The sequence below is a fragment of the Tachyglossus aculeatus genome, unplaced genomic scaffold (genome assembly GCF_015852505.1).
Source record: "Tachyglossus aculeatus isolate mTacAcu1 unplaced genomic scaffold, mTacAcu1.pri scaffold_230_arrow_ctg1, whole genome shotgun sequence".
Lineage (NCBI taxonomy): Eukaryota > Metazoa > Chordata > Mammalia > Monotremata > Tachyglossidae > Tachyglossus > Tachyglossus aculeatus.
The window spans coordinates 27217-48429 of record NW_024044946.1 but is presented as its reverse complement, the minus strand read 5'-3'; the positions used below and the strand labels follow the sequence as shown (position 1 = coordinate 48429).

The following is a 21213-nucleotide window of genomic DNA, read 5'->3' as shown; positions in this document are numbered from 1 at the left end:
AGGGAAGATAAGGAGTTCAGTCTTGAACATAGTGAGTTTTAGATGGCGGGCAGACATCCAGATGGGGATGTCTTGAAGGCAGGAGGAGGCACGAGCCTGAAGGGAGGGAGAGAGAGCAGGGGCAGAAATGTAGATTTGGGTGTCATCAGCGTAGAGATGATAGTTGAAGCAGTGGGAGTGAATGAGTTCACCAAGGGAGTGAGTGTAGATAGAGAACAGAAGGGGACCAATCCCTTATTTTATCCCACCTTGATACTTTATCAGCCTCTTTGCTGACCTCCTATGTCTCCTGTCTCTCCCCACCCCAGTCCATAGTTCACTCTACTGCGCGGATGGTTTTTCTATGAAAAAACCTTTCAGTCCATGTTTCCCCACTCCTCGAGAACCTCCAGCGTTTGCCCATGCAACTCTGCATCAAACGGAAACTCCCCACCACTGGCTTTAAAGCACTCAATAACTTGCTCCTCCTACCTCACCTCACTACTCTCCTACTACAACCCAGACAGCACGCTTCGCTCCCGTAGTAAATATGATTGCTTGACTGATGGATTGAATATCAGGTCAAGGAAGCACACATTTCCACTTATAGAGGTGTCTGGGGGAATTTCCTTTTTAAGACTGTCCGCAGGGCAGCTTTCAAGTCCCTATTCCTCAAGCTGTAAATGAGAAGGTTCAGGGCCGGGGGCATGACGGTGAAGGACACTGACATCAGCAGGTCGAAAATCGAGGAAGAGTGTGAGGGCGGCTTGAGATAGCCAAACACGCCTGTGGAGAGGAAGACAGTGACGACGACGAGGTGAGGCAGGCAGGTGGAGAAGGCTTTGGCCCGGCCCTTGGTGGCCGGCATCCTCAGAATGCCCTGGAAGATGCGCACGTATGAGGTGACAATCGAAATGGAGCATATAGCACCTATGGTTAGCCAAAGGTCACACTCACGTCGATGGCGGAGTGGTCTTCAGAGCAGGTGATCTTCAGCAGAGAGGGGACGTCACAGAAGAAATTCTGGACAACGTTGGACCCGCAGAAGGACAAGGAGAAGGTCGAAGCTGAAAACAAGACCCCGAGCAGCCCTCCACTGAGCCAGGAGGCGGCCACCATCTTCCCACAAGTCCCTAGTTTCATGAGTACCTCGTAGCGCAGGGGGAGACAGATGGCGGCGTAGCGGTCGTAGGACATTGCTGTGAGGACGAAAAGCTCCGAGCCAGGAAACAGAACCACCAGGAAGAGCTGAGTGGCACAGCTCAAGAAGGAGATGGATCGGCAGTTAATCAAGGAGATGGTGATGGATTTGGGGACGGTGACGGAGATGAGGCAGAGGTCGATGAGGGACAAGTTCCTGAGGAAGAAGTACATGGGGGTGTGAAGGCGCCGGTCGAGGGTGGCGACGGCGATGACGTTGAGATTCCCCTCCAGGGTCACCAGGAAGACCAGTAGGAACAGTGCGGCGTGGACTAGCTGCAGCTCCCATACCTCCAAGAAACCCAGAAGGAGGAATTCCCTCACCCTGGAGTTGTTGGACATTTCTGGGTGATGGTTTCGACTCTCTGCACAGGAAGAAGGAAGACTTCAATTTGTAGGCCTTGATGGCATCGTTAAAGGAATCAACATTAATTCCGCAGGAGTAAATCTATCATTTTTTACATACTGAGCACCTACAGAGTTCAATAGTCTTACAACAAATGATTCTTGCTGTCAAGGAATTCCAAGCTCACAGTCTTTTCGGTGGGCATAGTGTAGTGGAAAGGGCACAGCCCTTGAAGTCGGAGGACTTGGGTTCTAATTCTGGCTCTACCACTTGCCTGCTGTGTGACCTTAGGTAGCATACTTAACTTCTCTCAGCCTAAGATTCCTCATCTATAAAATGGAAATTCAAGGCCTGTTTCTCCCGACTACCAAGACTGTGATCCCCATGTGGGATCGAGACCATGTCCTACCTGATTACTGTGCATCTACCCCTGTACATACTATTGTTCTTGGTGTATAATCAGCATTTAAAAAGAGCCACAAGTATTATTATATTTTGGGAGACATGAATTAAAATTAAGTGCAGATAGTAGACCACCAGAGAGTATAAAGAGATGTACTGCTGTGAAATGTCGTAAGTCAATCAATGTATTTATTGATCAGTCACTGTGTGTAGAGCACTGTACTAAATGCTTGGGAGAGTCCAACGTAAAGGTGTTGGTAGGTACATTCCTTGACTACGATGATGTTACAGTCTAGAAGTGATTTTATACTCAAACTAATATTCATTCAATCATTCAATCGTATTTATTGAGCGCTTAATGTGTGCAGAGCACTGTACTGAGCACTTGGGAAGTACAAGTCGGCAACATATAGAAATGATCCCTATCCAACAACGGGTTCGCAGCCTAGAAGGGGGAGACAGACAACAAAACAAAACATGTAGACAGGTGTAAAAATCGCCCGAACAAATACAATTAAATCTATATGCACATCATTAGCAAAATAAATAGAATAGTAAATATGTACAAGTAAAATAAATAGAATAATAAATCTGTACAGATATATACAAGTGCTGTGGGGAGGGGAAGGAGGTAGGGTGAGGGGATGGAGAGGAGGAGAGGAAAAAGTGGGCTCAATCTGAAAAGGCATCCTGGAGGAGGTGAGCTCTCAGTAGGGCTTTGAAGGGAGGAAGAGAGCTAGCTTGGTGGATATATGGAGGGAGGGCATTCCAGGCCAGGAGGAGGACGTCGGCCGGGGGTCAACGGTGGGACGGGTGAGAACGAGGCACAGGAAGGAGGTTAGCGTCAGAGGAGCGGAAGGTGAGGGCTGGGCTGTAGAAGGAGAGAGGGGAGGTGTGGTAGAAGGGGATGAGGTGATGGAGAGCCTTGAAGCCGAGAGTGAGGAGTTTTTGCCTGATTCGTAGGTTGACAGGCAGCCACTGTAGATTTTTGAGGAGGGGAGTAACATGCCAGAGCGTTTCTGCACAAAGGTGATCCGGGCAGCAGAGTGAAGTATAGACCGAAGTGGGGAGAGACAGGAGGATGGGTGATCATAGAGGAAGCTGCAGTAATCTAGTTGGGATAAAATGAGAGATTGAACCAGCAAGGTAGTGGTTTGGATGGGGAGGAAAGAGCGGATCATGGCGATGTTGTAGAGGTGACCCCGCTGTTGGGTAGGGACCGTCTCTATATGTTGCCAACTTGTACTTCCCAAGCGCTTAGTACAGTACTCTGCACACAATAAGCGCTCAATAAATACTATTGAGTGAATGAATGAAAGAAGAAACCGACAGGGTTTGGTGATGGATTGGATGTGTTGGGTGAAAGCGAGAGTGGAGGGTGTGAGCTGGGCTATAGAAGGAGAGAGGGTGGTGAGATAGAAGGGGGCTAGGTGATGGAGAGCCTTGAAGCCGAGAGTGAGGAGTTTTTGCCTGATTCGTAGGTTGACAGGCAGTCACTGTAGATTTTTGAGGAGGGGAGTAACATATCCAGAGCGTTTCTGCACAAAGATGACCCGGGCAGCAGCGTGAAGTACAGACTGAAGTGGGAAGAGACAGGAGGATGGGAGATCAGAGAGGAGGCTGACGCAGTAATCCAGTCGGGATAGCATGAGAGATTGAACGAGCAGGGTAGCGGTTTGGCTGGAGAGGAAAGGGCGGATCTTGGTGATGTTGCGGAGGTGAGACCGGCAGGCTTTGATTACGGATTGGATGTGAGGGGTGAACGAGAGAGCAGAGTCGAGGATGACACCAAGTTTGCGGGCTTGTGAGATGGGAAGGATGGTAGCGCCGTCTACTGTGATGGGAAAGTCATTGAGAGGACAGGGTTTGGGAGGGAAGATAAGGAGTTCAGTCTTTGAATTTTATATTGCGGGCAGACATCCAGATGGAGATGTTCTGAAGGCAGGAGGTGACACGGGCCTGAAGGGACGGAGAGAGAACAGGTGCAGAGATGTAGATCTGGGTGTCATCAGCGTAGCGGTGATAGTTGAAGCCATGGGAGCGAATGAATTCACCAAGGGAGTGAGTGTTGATAGAGAACAGAAGGGGACCAAGAACTAACCCTTGAGGAACCCCAATGGTAGGGGGAGAGAAGGGGGAGGAGGAGCCCGCAAAGGAGACTGAGAATGAACGGCCGGAGAGATAAGAGGAGAACCAGGAGAGGACGGAGTCTGTGAAGCCAAGGTTGGATAGTGTGTTGAGGAGAAGGGGTGGTCCACAGTGTCGAAGGCAGCTGAGAAGTCGAGGAGTATTAGGATAGAGTAGGAGCCGTTGGATCTGGCAAGAAGGAGGTCATTGGTGAACCTTGAGAGGGCAGTTTCGGTGGATTGTAGGGGACGGAAGCTTGGAGGGGGTAAAAGAGAGAGTTGGCGTTGAGGAATTTGAGGCAGCGGGTGTAGGCGACTCGTTCTAGGAGTTTGGAAAGGAAGGGTAGGTGGGAGATAGGGCGTTAATTAGAAGGGGAGGTGGGGTCAAGAGAGGGTTTTTATAAGATGGAGGAGACGTGGGGAGGTTTGAAGGCAGAGGGGGAGGAACCAATGGAGAGTGAGTGGTTGAGGATGGAAGTCAAGGAGGGGAGGAGGGAAGGGTCGAGAGATTTCATAAGATGATAGGGAATGGGGCCTAAAGCACAGGTGGATAGAGTAACACTTGAGAGGAGGGAGGAGATTACATCTGAGGATAGTGCTGTTCAGCCCCTCTCAGGATCGGACCTGGAGAGTTTCCAGTACTCTACCAGTCTCTGCTTCAGACGGGAGAGTCAAGCAGAGTCCTACCCATTCAATCCCTAGCTTGGCCAGTGGCTAGAGAGTGTAAGGCAATCAGCTTCATGTAAAAACTCACCAGCGCTGGGCAGCAACGGTACGGGAGAGCGTCGAGGGCGGAGACTCAGGTAGAAGTCAATGATAAACCACTGCCATATGTTTACCAAGAAGGCTTTATAGATAAACTACCAGTAGTCATTCTGGTATGTGTATCCATAGAGTTTTCTTGGTAAACATAAAGAAATGGTTTACCATTGCTTCCTCTCACGCAGTGAAAACCTGAGTCTCTGCCATTGTCTTTGATGCAAACTTTGATCATTTCTTCATCTGCTTTTGACTCTTTCCCATGCCGCTGCCGTCCAGCACACGTAAATCAATCATAGGAGGTGTGAATTGTGTGACACATCCAGCACACTTACTTACCATGTAAAAATCCCCAGTGGCTTCCAACTTACGCATCAAGCAAAAACTCCTCACTCTCGGCTTCAAAGCTCTCCATCACCTCACCCCCTGCTACCTCACCTCCCTCTCTCCTTCTTCAGTCCAGCCCGCACCCTCTGCTCCTCTGCCGCCGCTAACCTACTCACTGTCCATTGTTCTTGCCTGTCCCGCCGTTGACCCCCAGCCCACGTCCTACCTCTGGCCTGGAATTCCCTACCTCCGCACATCCGCCAAGCTGGCTCTTTTCTTCCCTTCAAAGCCCTACTAAGAACTCACTTCCTCCAGGAAACCTTCCCACACTGAGCACCCTTTTTCCTCTCCTCCTCCCCATCCCCCCTGCCCTACCTCCTTCCTCTCCCCACAGTACCTGTATATATGTTTGTAAAGATTTTTTACTTTATTTATTTTACCTGTACATATTTACTATTCTATTTAGTTTGTTAATGATGTCCATCTAGCTTTATTTTTATTTATTCTGGTGACTTGACACCTATCCACATGTTTTGTTGTCTGTCTCCCCCTTCTAGACTGTGAGCCCGTTGTTGCATAGGGACCGTCTCTATATGTTGCCCACTTGTACTTCCCAAGAGCTAAGTACAGTGCTCTGCACACAGTAAGCTCTCAATAAATACGATTGAATCAAAATCAACTTTGGTGCTTCCGGTTAGACCTTTCCATTATGGGTTACCCTAGTGATAGTATCTCTCAATGGCCTAGCTCTAAGCTACATTGGCGTACACAAACTCTTCTGTCACGTTAAGACATTAATTTGCAGGAGAACTTCCCTTCAGAAGAATTGATTATCGTACCCGGGTTTTTCCCAGAGTCAGTCACACTCTCTTATCCCTGAAAATCACGTTCCCGCTGAAAGCGTTTTTGATATACAGGAAACACTGACACCCCAAGTGACTGCAGCATCGTGCCGATGGTTGTCGCATCAAAGCCTGGCAAGTGGTTGCCATAGTAGCCGGGGTGGGCTGCTGGAGGGAGGAGAGCTGTGTCGGTTGTGGGGCCATTGGTGGTTAGAGCACAGGCGTGGGAGTCAGAAGGATGTGGGTTCTAATCCCAGATCCCTCCCAAGTCTGTTGTGTGATCTTGGGTAAGTCACTTCACTTTCCTGTGTCGGGGTTACCTCATCTGTAAAGTGGGGATAAGAGTGTGCAACCCATGATGGACAGGGACTGTGTCCAACCTAATTAACTTGTGTCTAACCCAGAGCTCATTAAAGTGCTTGACACACAGAAAATGCTTAATATGTACCGAAAGCATTTATTATTTGTTCTTCCTGGCAAGCCATTCCCTTTCCTATAAGCCTTCTCTGTCTGGGTACGTTCTTGGTCTGAAGTAGTCTCTCTCCGCTTCTAGACTGTAAGCACGTTGTGGACAGGGATTGTCTCTATTTGTTGCTGAACTGTGCTTTCCAAATGCTTCGTACAGTTCTCTGCATACAGTAATCGCTCAGTAAATACGACTGAATGAATGAATGAACTATAACATGTTCCCTGAGTGTGAGGATCACCCCAGAATGTCTCATCATCATCATCATCATCATCATCAATCGTATTTATTGAGCGCTTACTATGTGCAGAGCACTGTAGTAAGCGCTTGGGAAGTACAAATTGGCAACATATAGAGACAGTCCCTACCCAACAGTGGGCTCACAGTACAAAAGGGGGAGACAGAGAACAAAACCAAACATATTAACAAAATAAAATAAATAGAACAGATATGTACAAGTAAAATAAATAAATAAATAGAGTAAAAAAATATGTACAAACATATATACATATATACAGGTGCTGTGGGGAAGGGAGGGAGGTAAGATGGGGAGATGGAGAGGGGGACGAGGGGGAGAGGAAGGAAGGGGCTCAGTCTGGGAAGGCCTCCTGGAGGAGGTGAGCTCTCAGTAGGGCCTTGAAGGGAGGAAGAGAGCTAGCTTGGCGGATGGGCAGAGGGAGGGCATTTCAGGCCCGGGGGATGACGTGGGCCGGGGGTCGATGGCGGGACAGGCGAGAGCGAGGTACGGTGAGGAGATTAGCGGTGGAGGAGCGGAGGGTGCGGGCTGGGCAGGAGAAGGAGAGAAGGGAGGTGAGGTAGGAGGGGGCGACGTGATGGAGAGACTTGAAGCCCAGGGTGAGGAGTTTCTGCCTGATGCGCAGATTGATTGGTAGCCACTGGAGATTTTTGAGGAGGGGAGTAATATGCCCAGAGCGCTTCTGGACAAAGATAATCCGGGCAGCAGCATGAAGTATGGATTGAAGTGGGGAGAGACAAGAGGATGGGAGATCAGAGAGAAGGCTGATGCAGTAGTCCAGAAGGGATAGGATGAGAGTTTGAATAGCAGGGTAGCAGTGTGGATGGAGAGGAAAGGGCGGATCTTGGCAATGTTGTGGAGCTGAGACCGGCAGGTTTTGGTGACGGCTTGGATGTGAGGGGTGAATGAGAGAGCGGAGTCGAGGATGACACCAAGGTTGCGGGCTTGTGAGACGGGAAGGATGGTAGTGCCGTCAACAGAGATGGGAAAGTCAGGGAGAGGGCAAGGTTTGGGAGGGAAGACAAGGAGTTCAGTCTTCGACTTGTTCAGCTTTAGGTGGCGGGCGGACATCCAGATGGAGATGTCCTGGAGGCAGGAGGAGATGCGAGCCTGTAGAGAGGGGGAGAGAGCAGGGGCAGAGATGTAGATCTGGGTGTCATCAGCGTAGAGATGATAGTTGAAGCAGTGGGAGCGAATGAGGTCACCAAGGGAGTGCGTGTAGATCGAGAACAGAAAGGGACCAAGCACTGAACCTTGGGGAACCCCCACGGTAAGAGGATGGGAGAGGGAGGAGAAGCCTGCAAAAGAGACTGAGAAAGAACGACCGGAGAGGTAAGAGGAGAACCAGGAGAGGACGGAGTCTGTGAAGCCAAGGTCAGATAGCGTGTTGAGAAGAAGGGGGTGGTCCACAGTGTCAAAGGCAGCTGAGAGGTCGAGGAGGATTAGGACAGAGTAGGAGCCGTTGGATTTGGCAAGCAGGAGGTCATTGGTGACCTTTGAGAGGGCAGTTTCCGTGCAATGTAGGGGACGGAAGCCAGACTGGAGGGGGTCGAGGAGAGAGTTGTTATTGAGGAATTCTAGGCAGCGAGTGTAAACAACTCGTTCAAGGAGTTTGGAAAGGAATGGTAGGAGGTATATGCGACGATAACTAGAAGGTGAGGTGGGGTCAAGAGAGGGTTTTTTTTAGGATGGGAGAGACATGGGCATGTTTGAAGGCAGAGGGGAAGGAACCAGTGGAGAGTGAGTGGTTGAAGATGGAAGTTAAGGAGGGGAGAAGGGATGGAGCGAGAGATTTCATGAGATGAGAGGGAATGGGGTCAGAAGCACAGGTGGCCGGAGTAGCACTTGAGAGGAGGGAGGAGAGCTCCTCTGAGGACACTGCTGGGAAGGATGGGAGAGTAGCAGAGAGTGTTGAGAGCCGGGGGGATGGAGAAAGGGGGGAAGAGACTTTGGGGAGGTCGGACCTGATGGATTTATTTTTGTTAATGAAGTAGGAGGCCAGATCGTTGGGGGTGAGGGAAGGAGGAGGGGGAGGAACCGGGGGCCTGAGAAGGGAGTTGAGTGTACGGAAGAGCTGGTGGGGGTGATGGCCATGGGTGTCACTAAGGGAGGAGAAATAGTTTTGTCTGGCAGAGGAGAGGGCTGGGTTAAGGCAGGAAAGGATAAACTTGAAGTGAACGAGGTTGGCATGGTGTTTCGACTTTCTCCAGCAGCGTTCGGCAGCTCGAGCATAAGAGCGAAGGAGGCGGACAGTGGCAGTGATCCAGGGCTGTGGGTTAGTGGTGCGAGAGCGGCGAAGGGAAAGGGGAGCGAGCGAGTCTAGCTGAGTAGAAAGGGTAGAGTTGAGAGCAGTAATCTGATCATCAAGACTGGGTAGAGAGGAGAGGGCGGCGAGGTGGGGTGTGAGGCGCTCCGAAAGATGGGTGGGGTCCAGAGACCGGAGATCTCTGTGAGGGAGTAATACGGATTTACAGGGGAAAGGAGTGTGAGTGAGGAGGCAGGTGAGAAGATTATGATCAGAGAGAGGGATTACAGAGTTGGTGAGGGTGGACACAGTGCAGCGGTAGGAGATGATGAGGTCGAGGGTATGACCAAGTTGGTGAGTGGGTGAGGTGGGGTGGAGGAAGAGGTTGGCAGCGTCAAGGAGAGATAGAAGGCGGGCGGCAGAGGAGTCGTTAGGGATATCCATGTGGAGATTGAAGTCTCCGAGGATCAGAGTGGGCATGGAGAAGGAGAGAAGGAAGGTGAGGAAGGGGTCAAAGTCGTTAAAGAAGTTGGAAGTGGGGCCTGGAGGGCGGTAGATGACGGCTACAAGAATCTGGAGGGGGTGGTAGAGGCGAAGAATGTTGGCTTCAAAGGAAGGGAAGGAAAGGGAAGGGGGAGGAGGGATAGTGTGAAAGCGACATTGGGGGGCGAGAAGGAAACCGACACCTCCTCCTTTTCCGGTGAGTCTGGGGGAATGGGAGAAGAAGAGGCCTGCACTGCAGAGAGCAGCAGAAGAGACCGTGTTGTCTGGAGACAGCCAAGTTTCAGTAAGGGCGAGGAGGAGTAGAGAACTGGAAAGGAATAGGTCCAGGATGAAAGGGATCTTACTTAAAACGGAGCGGGGGTTCCAGAGGCCACACTTGGCAGCAGCTGTCGAGGGAGGGGAGGGAGGGGGAAGGGTGCGAGGGGTGGGGAGGGTTTGGATTGGGATGAGTTTGCGGGGGCCTGGGCGGGGAGAGTGGGAAGGGGGGTGGCGATGGGAGAGGAGAACTGGGATGGGGTGGGGGCGGGGAGAAGGGGAGGGAGGGGGCCGGGAGGGAGGAGCGGAGGGCTGGCGCTGGTACCGAGGAATCCTTGGTAGGGGGTGAGGGGGAGTGGTCTTGGTGGGGGAGAGGGAGGGAAAAAGCTGGGTGGGAGAGGGGAAGGGGAAGGTGAGGAATGGGAATGGCAGTTGGGAGCAAGGGAACTGAAAGTTCATGGTGAGGTCAGCAGGGCGAGTGACAGTACGGTGGAAGGTTAACAATTGAGATGCAGAAGCAATGAAACAGTAGCAATAATATAAGTAGGTGATGGCATCACAGGGTGTAGTTAAACAATCAATATGCTATGGCAATAATAAAATTGGCAGATGATGTCACAGAGAGCAGATACAAAATATTAAGTGCTGGAGTAGGGTGGGTCTGTTAAGGGGGGTCAGGGAGCAGAGATACTTGGGGAGAGGAGCGGACAGTCAACTAGCATGGGAGGGCTGAGGAGGTGCGAATGAGGTTGTCGTTAATGTAACATGGTGCTAACGAGGGCTTTTTACGTGTGGGCGGGGGGAGAGTCAGTCAGTCCCGGACCGGGAAGGGGGGAATGAGGGCCACTTTAAGGAAGGTCGCCTAAGTGGGGGGGGGGGGTGGAAGCAGGGGGGGCGTCCGTGGGGGTGCTGCGTTGGCGGGCGGGTGGGCGGGTCTCTCGGGAACGGAGTCCCGGGCGTCAATGGCGGCGCTCTGAGGAGAGGAGCCTTCCGGGAGCAGCAAGGCCGCACGGTGTGATGGCGGGCGGGCCTCTCGGGAATGGAGTCCCGGGCGTCTATGGCGGCGCTCTGAGGAGAGGATCCTTCCGGGAGCAGCAAGGCCGCGCGGTGTGATGGCGGGTGGGCCTCTCGGGAGCGGAGTCCCGGGCGTCTCCAACTCTGGCTTCATCCTTCTGGTTCCATCGTGCATTTCTCCATCCCAACTCACTCTCAGAGCCAGGGCAACTGGGGCTGGTGGGAGGCACTGACCTCCTTTGGACTGGGCTGGTCTCCTCTTTCTCCTCTGATTCCTGGGTTCGGTCAGCCACAAAGGGACGGCCAGGAGCCCTCAGCCACTCTCCGCTCTCTCATGGATGCTGACCTGCTCCACAGATGGACCCTGTCCCCATAGATAAACTAGTCGCTGCTCCGAGGGGAATCCCTGTAGGTCCGGCTTGGGCCCCAGTGGAGAGACCTCGGGGGCCAGGTGAGGCGAGAATCCTCTGGCCACATGGTTCCTGAAGCCCTGCAGAGATAAGCACCTGGCATTCCCAACTGCAGCAACGCTCCTGGCCTGTGATGTTCCCATGGCAGCAACAGCACCAGCATGATTTAGTGGAAAGAACCTGGGCATGAGAGTCCCAGCTCCCCCGAATGTTTTCCAGATGACCTTGGGCAAGTCACTTCACTTCTCTGGGCCTCAGTTTCCTCAGTTGTAAAATGGAGATGCAATACGGGCACTCCCTCCTATGTAGACTGTGAACCTCATATGGGACAGGGATTGTGTGCAATCTGATTGTTTTGTATCTATACCAGTGCTTAGAACATTACTTGATTCGAAGTAAGTGTTTACCAAATACCATATAAAATAGAATATATCCTCATATCCTCACTGAGGGAGTACGATTGGTTACTCAGATTAACCAACGGAGAATCAGAGCCCTCAACACAGAAATAGGGAGTGACAGATTGGCAAACTCAGTTAGTGTCTGGAGAGTAGAAGCAGCTTGGCCTGTGAAAAGAGCCCGGGCCTGGGAGTCAGAGAACCTGGATTTTATTCTCGACTTCACCGCTCATCTGCTGGGTGATCTTCGGCAATTCATTTCATTTCCCAGTTACCCCCTATGAGAGGCTGAGAGTTCCATGTCGGACAGGGACTGTGTCCAATGTGATTATCTTGTATCTTTCCCAGGATTTAGCCAGAGGTGAGCTGGGTGACCCAGGACAAGTCACTTCACTTTTCCTGTGCATCAGTCTCCTTATCTGTAAAATGGGGATTAAGTCCTATGCCCTCCTTACTTAGACTGTGAGACCCATTTGGACAAGGGCTATATCCAACCTGATTATTCCTTCATTATTTTATTCAATCGCATTTATTGAGCACTCACTATGTGCAGAGCACTGTACTAAGGGCTTGGAAAGTACAATTCAGCAACAGAGACAGTCCCTGCCCACAACGGACACACAGCCTAGAAAGGGGGAGACAGTCTTCAAAACAAATAAACAGGCTGACAAATGTGAGGGACAGTTTCCATGATTGCGTCCCTTCTCTCTTGTCACCCTCGGGTTTTCTGATTTTCATAACCACCAAGAGTGATCTTAAAATTCATAGAATTACCATTATTATCAGTAGTAGTATCAACATTAGCATTATTGAATTTATTAAGTATTTACTTGCAATAGCCTGCCAAGTGGTGGAGTAGAAACAAACTAATCAGATTGGAAACGTTTCCTGACCCACAGGGGCTCAGATTGTAAGAGAAAGAGAAAGCACATATTGAACCCCGACTTTACAGAGAGACCCAAAGAGGTTACGTGGCTGGACCAAGGTCATACAGCAGGCTGGTGGCAGAATCAGGCAGACCTTTCAAATCACATGACTCCCAGCCATATGCTTATTCCACTAAGCCATGAGGCCGCCCAAACAATCACTTATCAGTCATTCATTCAGTCAGTCAGTCAATAATATTTAGTAAGTGCTTACTGTGTTCAGAGCACTACTAAGTGCTTGGAAAGTACCATTTAGAATAAAGAGAGGCAATCCCTGCCCACCCCGGGCTTCCAGTCACACATGTCTTGTCAACCTCTGTCCCAGAAATTGACAAATCCTCAGACACTGGACTTTCGTTTGGACAGTTCTTCATATGGGTACCCCCACGGTCAGAATCCTGATGAGAAATGGGACAGACAGCAACAGGAAACAGACATTTTGTCCCTTAGGGGACAGAGGAGAAATCCCTCCTTTAGGATTCTCTCCAGGGCAGCCTTCATGTCCCGGTTCCTCAAACTGTGGATGAAGGGGTTCAGGGTGGGCGGCACTACAGTGTAGAACACGGACACCAACATGTCCAGGGTCAGGGGGGAGTCTGAAACGGGCTTAAGGTAGGCAATGGATCCAGTCGAGAGGAAGACGGTGACGATGCTGAGGTGGGGCAGGAAGGTGGAGAAGGTTTTGTCCCGGCCCTTGGTGGCTGGCATCCTCAGTACAGCAAGGAAAAAACGCAGATAGGAGATGATGATGAAGATGAAGTAGACGAAGCCTAAAGCTACTTCACCGGTGACTCACATCGAAGGCGACGTGGTCCTTGAGCAGGTGATCTTCAGCAGGGAGGGGATATCACAGAAGAACTGTTTGACGATATTGGACCCACAGAATTTCAGGGAGAAAGTCGAGGCTGAATACAAGACCCGATGCAGCACCATGCTTAGCCAGGAGGCGGCCACCATCTTTCCACAGACCGTGTTTTTCATGATGAGCTCATAACGCAGAGGGTGGTAGATGGTAGCGTAGTGGTAGTAGGACATCGCCATGAGGAAAAACAGCTCTGAAGTGGCCAAAATGACCAGGAGGAAGGCCTGGGTGACACGGCCCAGGAGGGAGATGGATCTACGATCAGTCAGGATGAAGACGACAGACTTGGGGACAGTGACGGAGATGTAGCAGAGGTCGGAGACGGTCAGGTTCTTGAGAAACAGGTAAAGAGGGGTGTAGAGGCGCCAGCTGAGGGCGGTGAGGGCGAAAATGAGGATATTCCTTCGCAGGGCCACCAGGTAGACCACGAGGAGCAGCGTGCCATAGAACAGCTCCAAAACTCTCTCCTCGACCCCCTCCAATCCAGATTCTGTCCCCTACATTTCACGGAAGCTGTCCTCTCAAAGGTCACCAATGACCTCGTGCTTGCCAACTCCAACGGCTCATACTCTATGCAAATCCTCTTCGACCTTTCAGCTGCCTTCGACACTGTGGACCACCCCCTTCACCTCAAAACGCTATCCAACCTTGGCTTCACAGAGTCTGTCCTCTCCTGGTTCTCCTCTTATCTCTCCGGTCGTTCATTCTCAGTCTCTTTTGCAGGCTCCTCCTCCCCCTCCCATCGCCTTACTGTAGGGGTTCCTCAAGGTTCAGTTCTTGGTCCCCTTCTGTTCTCGATCTGCACTCACTCCCTTGGTGACCTCATTCGCTCACATGGCTTCAACTATCATCTCTACACTGATGACACCCAAATCTTCATCTCTGCCCCTGCTCTCTCTTCCTTCCTCCAGGCTCGCATCTCCTCCTGCCTTCAGGACATCTCCATCTGGATGTCTTCCCGCCACCTAAAACTCAACAAGTCCAAGACTGAACTCCTTGTCTTCCCTCCCAAACCCTACCCTCTCCCAGACTTTCCCATCACTGTTGACGGCACTACCATCCTTCCCGTCTCACAAGCCCGCAACCTTGGTGTCATCCTCGACTCTGCTCTCTCGTTCACCCCTCACATCCAAGCCGTCACCAAAACCTGCCGATCTCACCTCCACAACATTGCCAAGATTCGCCCTTTCCTCTCCATCCCAACCGCTACCCGGCTCGTTCAAGCTCTCATCCTATACCGTCTGGACTACTGTATCAGCCTTCTCTCCGATCTCCCATCCTCGTGTCTCTCCCCTCTTCAATCCATACTTCACGCTGCTGCCCGGACTGTCTTTGTCCAGAAACGCTCTGGTCATGTTACTCCCCTCCTCAAAAATCTCCAGTGGCTACCAAACAACCTATGCATCAGGCAGAAACTCCTCACCCTCGGCTACAAGGCTGTCCATCACCTCGTCCCCTCCTACCTCACCTCCCTTCTCTCCTTCTACAGCCCAGCCCGCACCCTCCGCTCTTCTGCCGCTAATCTCCTCACCGTGCCTCGTTCTCGCCTGTTCCACCGTCTACCGCCGGCCCACGTCATCCCCCTGGCCTGGAGTGCCCTCCCTCCCCACATCCGCCAAGCTAGCCCTCTTCCTCTCTTCAATGCCCTACTGAGAGCTCACGTACTCCAGGAGGCCTTCCCAGACTGGGCCCCGTTCTTCCTCTCCCCTTCCTCCCCCCTCCCTCCCCCCGCCTTACCTCCTTCCCCTCCCCATAGCACCTGCATATATGTATATATGTTTATATGCATTTATTACTCTATTTAGTTATTTATTTTATTTGTACATATTTATTCTATTTATTTTATTTTGTCAATATGTTTTGTTTTGTTCTCTGTCTCCCCCTTCAAGACCTTGACCCCACTGTTGGGTAGGGACTGTCTTTATATGTTGCCAACTTGTACTTCCCAAGCGCTTAGTACAGTGCTCTGCACACAGTAAGTGCTCAATAAATATGACTGAACAGTTGCAGTTCCCAGATTTCCAAGAAACCCACCAGGAGGAATTCCTTCACTCTGGAAACGTTGGCCATTATTGGGAGGCAGCATTGACATTCTGCATGTGATGCAGGAAGAGCCAAATTTAGAGTCTATTGGTGGACTGAGTGAAGTAATTAAGAGGACACTTTCTGGTGATTCTCTCTGGAGACGAGACAGTTATTGAATTCAAAATGATCTTTGAGTTTACCATGGAGACATTGAACATTTCTGTGGAATGATGTCGACTTACTGCACAGGACGAGGGAAGACTTCTATTTAGAGACATTTATGTTGGGGGTGAAGGAATAGGAATAAGTCAATCAGTTCTATTTATTGAGTACCTACAGAGGACACGGTAATAGTACATATGATCACTGTCACCAAGGAGCTTCCATTCTATTGGAATCACCACACTTCGACCTGTGTAGAAGCAGGGTGCTACTGGGAAGAACACAGGCCTGGGGGTCAGAAGACCTGGTTTCTAATCCCAACTCTACCACTTGTCGGCTGTGTAGCCATGGGAAAGTAACTTAATTTCTCTACGTCTCAGTTTTCTCAATAGTAAAATGAGGATTTGATACCTGTTTTCCCTCCTACTTAGTCTGTGAATCCCTCATGAGAAATGGACTATGTTCTACCGGATTGTCCTGAATCTCCCCCTGCACTAAATACTTTGCTTGGCACGTAGTAAGCACTTAAAATATCAAGACAATTATATTTGGTTGAGGAGACCAAAACTAAAATGAATAGCAGATAGCAGAGGTCAGAGAACATAAAGATACGAACAAGACAGTTGTGAATTTTTTTCAGTAGTTTTATAGTCAAACAAGAAGTGCCTTTATACATACATTCATCCATGTAGTGGAGAGAGAATGAGCCTGGTAGACAGAAGGAGCTGGATATTAATCCTGTGTCCTCCCCTTGTCTGCTATATGACCCAGGGCCAGTACTTTACCTTCTCTGTGATTCAGTTCCCTCACCTGTAAATTCGGAATTATTACTGAAAGCACCATTTAGGGCAAAAACTGTGTACAGCCTGATTAGCTTGTATCCACCCCAGTGCTTAGTACATTACCTGGCATTTAATAAGCACTTAACAATACCATAAAATAAACAACAATAATAAAACCCATATATACATACAACCGATTCCATTTGCTCAATATCTGCATTCACACTTCTACACACTCAAACACAAGCCTATCTCATTATTCATCTAGTCCTTTCCTAAACCATCGCTCAATTACATCTTCTCCTCTCCTCAACCTCCTCTCAGGACAAGTTGTGACATCACTAGCAACAAAAACTCACAATTGGCTTGAAGGCTCTCCGCCCTATGGCTGTACTTTACTCCCTTTCCATCGTTCAACTCGTCTTCTCAGCTCTCAAAGCAACTTTCTAGTTGTTACTAGCCATCCACTTTAGCTTTTCCATCCTAGCCTGGACCTCCCTCTCTTATCCGTTCAAAATCATAAAGAGCACAGTTCTTTCCGAATTCTGAGCACTGCCAAATTCCACTCCCCACTCCAACCAGCTTCCACGATTCATTTCCCACCCTTCTAAACCCACTTCACCTAACTCAAGTGCGACTCAACTCATTTCCATCCTCATTTAGTCGAAAAAGCATGGGCCCAGGAGCTCTCTTCTTGACTGTGAGCTCCTTGAGGGAAGCATACACATCTACCAGCTCTGTTCTTCTGTACTCTCTTAAGCGTAGCTTAGTGGGAGTCAGAGGACTTTGGTTCTAATCCTGAGTCTGTCCTTTGCTACTGAGGGACCTTGGGCAAGTCGTTTCACTTCTGTGGGCTTCAGTTTCCTCATCTGTAAAATGGCATGCAATTATTGCATATTCATCTTTCCATTCTTTTTTTCCTTCCAGTAGAGGCAGGGAATGTGTCTGCTATGGTGTTATAAAGTGGATAGAGAACGGGTTTGGGAGTCAGGGGTCAGAAGGACCTGGGTTCTAATTCCAGCTGCACCCCATGTCTGCTGTATGACCATGGACAAGTCATTTTACTTCTCTGAGCCTCGGTTACCTCATCTGTAAAATGGGGGTTAAGACTGTGAGCCCCATGTGGAACAAGGACTGTATCCAAGCTGCTTAGCCTGTATCTACCCCAGTGCTTAGGACAGTGCTTGGGACATTGAGCTTAACCATTACTATGATTATTATTATTATTACTCTCCCAAGGGCTGAGTGCACCCAGTAAGCACTCAATAAATATTATTCAAGATTGATTGATAGTAAATCATATTGTGTTGACCTAGCCCAGTAGAATGGAAAGTTCTTGAGGACAGTGATTACAACCTTTCCCACTACTTGAAATTTCCCAACATTTGGGAATAACTCTTAAAACGAGGAATTTCTGACAGTGCCAGTGGCTGTCCAAAGCTGGTTACACTCTTTCAGTCCTGCTTGTCATTTAGCCTCTGCGAGGGATTCTGGGACTCTCTGAAGGCCTACGTGACTGTCCACAGTGCTGACACTGTGCTGGAGCACCGTAGCCTGGTGGGTAGTTGGCATGGTAGCGAAGTTTGAGGAGGGAGGAGGAGAGGTAGGTGGCGGTTGGGTGTCACTGACTGTAAAACACCTCTCCTCCTTCAAGCCCGCCTCCCCCGCTAGTGGCCACAGCCCTGGTTTGAACCCCAGCTTAGGCCTCAGACTGGCCCCATCTCTTCCATCTTCATCCTCGTCCCCCCACCCCCCGCCCCTCTAACTCACTCAACCCTGGTCACTCTCACTGGAGGAGCCAGGAAGGAACAAAGAGGAGCCCTCCATCCCACCCTGCTCTCCCTCAGACCCTGAGAAGCTCTCCAGATGGGGCCCCGTCCCACTAGATAAAGCAGGAACTGCTCCGAGGGGGATCCCTGAAGGATGGCTCGGGACCCTGACGAGGGATCTCGTGGCCTGGACAAGCCAAGCACCCTCTGGTCATGCGGTTTCTGAGGTTTCTGGGAGACAAGGCCAGGTCACTGCAGCATCAGCGATGGTGCTGGCCTTCCGGGTTCCCGTGGAAACAGCAGCATCTGCATCCCAGCGTCCCAACAGCTCCTGTTTGAACGACATTCTTCAGCCACTGTGATTGATTTCACTTTTGTCTAATACACAACCTGAGACACTCAATCTGTCAGTCAATCAGCCGACTGTAACTTTTTCTTATGGTCTTTGTGAAATGCTTACTATATATCAGACACTATACGAAGTGCTGGAGTAGTTACAAGCTAATCAGATTGGACAGTGTCCATGTCCCCCGTGGGGCTCATAGTCTCAATCCCCATTTTACAGATGAGAAAACTCAGGCACGGGGAAGTTAAGCGACCGTTCCCAAGTTCACACAGTAGATATGTGGTGGAAACGAGATCAGAGCCCATGTCCATTTGAGTCTCAGGGCCCTGCTTTACCCACTAGACATGCTGCTTCTTCTGAATTGTCTTGATCGCTAATCTGTTGAAGCTATGTTCATACTGACTATATAAACTGTACTCTTTAATCAAGCGTTCGTCCACTTTTCCATCTTTCCTTTCTGCCCTTCCTACTTTATGCAATTTATTCTGTGCCTATCACCCCCGTTAGATAATAATCTCTTGGACAGCAGGAATGATGTCTTTTATTTCTTTTCAACTCCCCTGGGATTTTACTACAGTGCTTTGAACCCGGGATGTGTTCAATAAATACGATGGATGGATGGATGGATGGATGGATGGATGGATGGATGGATGGATGGATGGACGGATGGATGGATGGGAGAATGGATGGATGGATGGATGGATGGATGGATGGATGGATGGATCAATGGATGGGAGAATGGATAGATGGATGGATGGATGGATGGATGGATGGATGGATGGATGGATGTTTGGAAGGCAAGGATATGACCAGTCAAAAGGGGGAGGAGGAGTTTCCATGGTTGCCTCCCTTCCCCCTTGTCACTGAGCTATCCTTCGATTTTCATAACCACGGAGTGACCTTAAATTCATATAAGACTTGTTTTTATGATTACTAGTTGTACCAACTTTATAATCATTGAGTTTATTAAGAATTTGCTTGCAAAAGACTGCCAAGTGCTGGAGTAGGAACAGAATAATCTGAAGAGACATATTTCCTGCTCCAAAGGGGCTCGGAGGGTAAGGGATAGAACACATACTGAATCCTTCTTTTCAGAAAGTCCCAGAGAGGTTAAGTAGGTGGACCAAGTTCACCCAGCAGGCCAGTGGGAGAACTGGGCAAACGTTTCAAGTCTTATGACTGCCAGCCACATGCCCATTCTAGTAGGTCTTCATGCCCCTCAAACCATGAATTGTCAGTCACACACATCTTATCAACCTCCCTGCCAGACACTGACAAATCCTCAGTCGTAGGGAGCGGGGGAAGGCGCTGAGACAGGCAGTATGTGCAAACAAACCGTACCCAACGGCTCAAGGCCAAACAGACTCAACAACAGGAGATAAAGAGACCAGGGCAAGAAAAACAAGCTTGCACCTGCAAGGCTCGGAGGCAACCTCAAGGCCATATCCGTAGCCAGCGATGGTTGGCAACGGGTGGCTGGGGGCGAGCCAGAGCAAACGCTTCGTGACTGGACAGAGCTGTTGCTAGGCTAGTGGCTGGAGGGCGGCATGTGCTACATGGCAAAGCCTCGATACGCCATTCCCCGAGAAAACCCTGCCCCTGGGCAACGGAGGGTATAAGAGACGAACAAGACAAGAGGGGGCGTGCGCCCTCTCTCTCTCTCTCTCGCTCTCTCTCTCTTTTTTAACCATGTAATCGCTGATAGCAAATAAACGGCAACCAAGCTTTGGACCTCTGGCTGACTCTTCCTGGTGTGAACGCGCGGGCCGCGTCCGGAGACGTCCGAAGACCCGGAGAGGGTAAGAACCCGAAAGTTGTCCCCGAAACCGCGGGGAGCAACGCTCAGTCGCTGGATTTTCTCTTTGGATTTGTAGGCTAGTTGATGAGGGGTGGGAAAATCAGTGAAAGAAAGCAGACATTTTGTCCCATTGAATAGGGATTAGGAATTTCCCCTTTGGGATTCTCCCCAGAGAGGCCTTTATGTCCTGGCTCCTCAGGCTGTAGAGGAGGGGATTCAGAGTGGGTGTCACCACGATATATAAGATGGACACCAGTAGATCCATCGTCGAGGGGGAGTTTGACACGAGCTTGAGGTAGGTAATGGCTGCCATATAGAGAAAGACAGTGATGATGACTAGGTGAGGCAAGCAAGTGGAGAAGCCCTTGGTCCATCCCTTGGCGGCCAGCATCTTCAGCGGCCCAGAAGATGTGGATGTATGGAACGACGATGGAAACGAAGCAGACGACAGATAACACTACCCCGGCATTCATGCTTACATCGATGGCAATGTGGTCTTCCGAGCAGATCTTCAGCAGAGAGGGGACGTCACTGAAGAACTGTTGGACGACGTTGGGCCCAAGGAAATTCAGTGAGAAGGGCAAAGCTGAAAATGAGAGGCCAAACAGCGTCCAATGAGCCAGTAGGCAGCCACCATCTTTACATATGCCGTATTTTCATGATGATGTCATCTCAGAGGGCTTCGGATGGTGGTACAGCGGTCGTAGGAAATCGCCATGATGACGATCAGCTCTGAAGTGGCCAAAACGACCACCAGGCAGACCTGCGTGGTACATCCCACTAGGGAGATGGATCTCTTGCAGGTCAGGGAGTTGTGTATGGATTTGGGGATGGTGATGGAGATGTAGCAGAGGTTGAGAACGGACAGGTTTTTGAGGAAGAAGCATATGGTGGTGTGGAGGCTCCTGTCGAGGGCGGTGATGGAGACGAGGAGGAGATTCCCTGTCCGGGCCGCCAGGTAGACCAGGAGGACCAAGGTGTCGTGGACCAGCTACAGCTCCTGCATCTCCGAGA

General features: G+C 50.2%; 1 protein-coding gene across 1 annotated transcript; it reads right to left on the bottom strand.

Annotated features, from left to right (window-relative positions):
* Window positions 1-583: 583 nt before the first annotated feature.
* Window positions 584-20917, bottom strand: LOC119923729 (olfactory receptor 14K1-like). The gene is made up of 10 exons (XM_038743009.1): window positions 20896-20917; window positions 20679-20785; window positions 20378-20590; window positions 13391-13793; window positions 13252-13283; window positions 13008-13061; window positions 11068-11211; window positions 1370-1470; window positions 875-909; window positions 584-702 (listed from the first exon to the last, which is right to left on the bottom strand). The coding sequence occupies exons 1-10, from the start codon at window positions 20915-20917 to the stop codon at window positions 584-586; spliced, it is 1230 nt and encodes a 409-aa protein (XP_038598937.1).
* Window positions 20918-21213: the final 296 nt, after the last annotated feature.

Excerpts from the sequence above, each read along its gene's own strand:
- LOC119923729 (XM_038743009.1), bottom strand. The coding sequence starts at position 20,917 with ATGGCGATTTCCTACGACCGCT. Across the intron at positions 20,786-20,895 it reads GGCGATTTCCTACGACCGCT|CTTTGCCCTTCTCACTGAAT; the intron begins GTACCACCATCC and ends TCTCATTTTCAG. Across the intron at positions 910-1,369 it reads GCCGTCGCCACCCTCGACCG|GTGCTATATGCTCCATTTCG; the intron begins GCGCCTTCACAC and ends GGCTAACCATAG.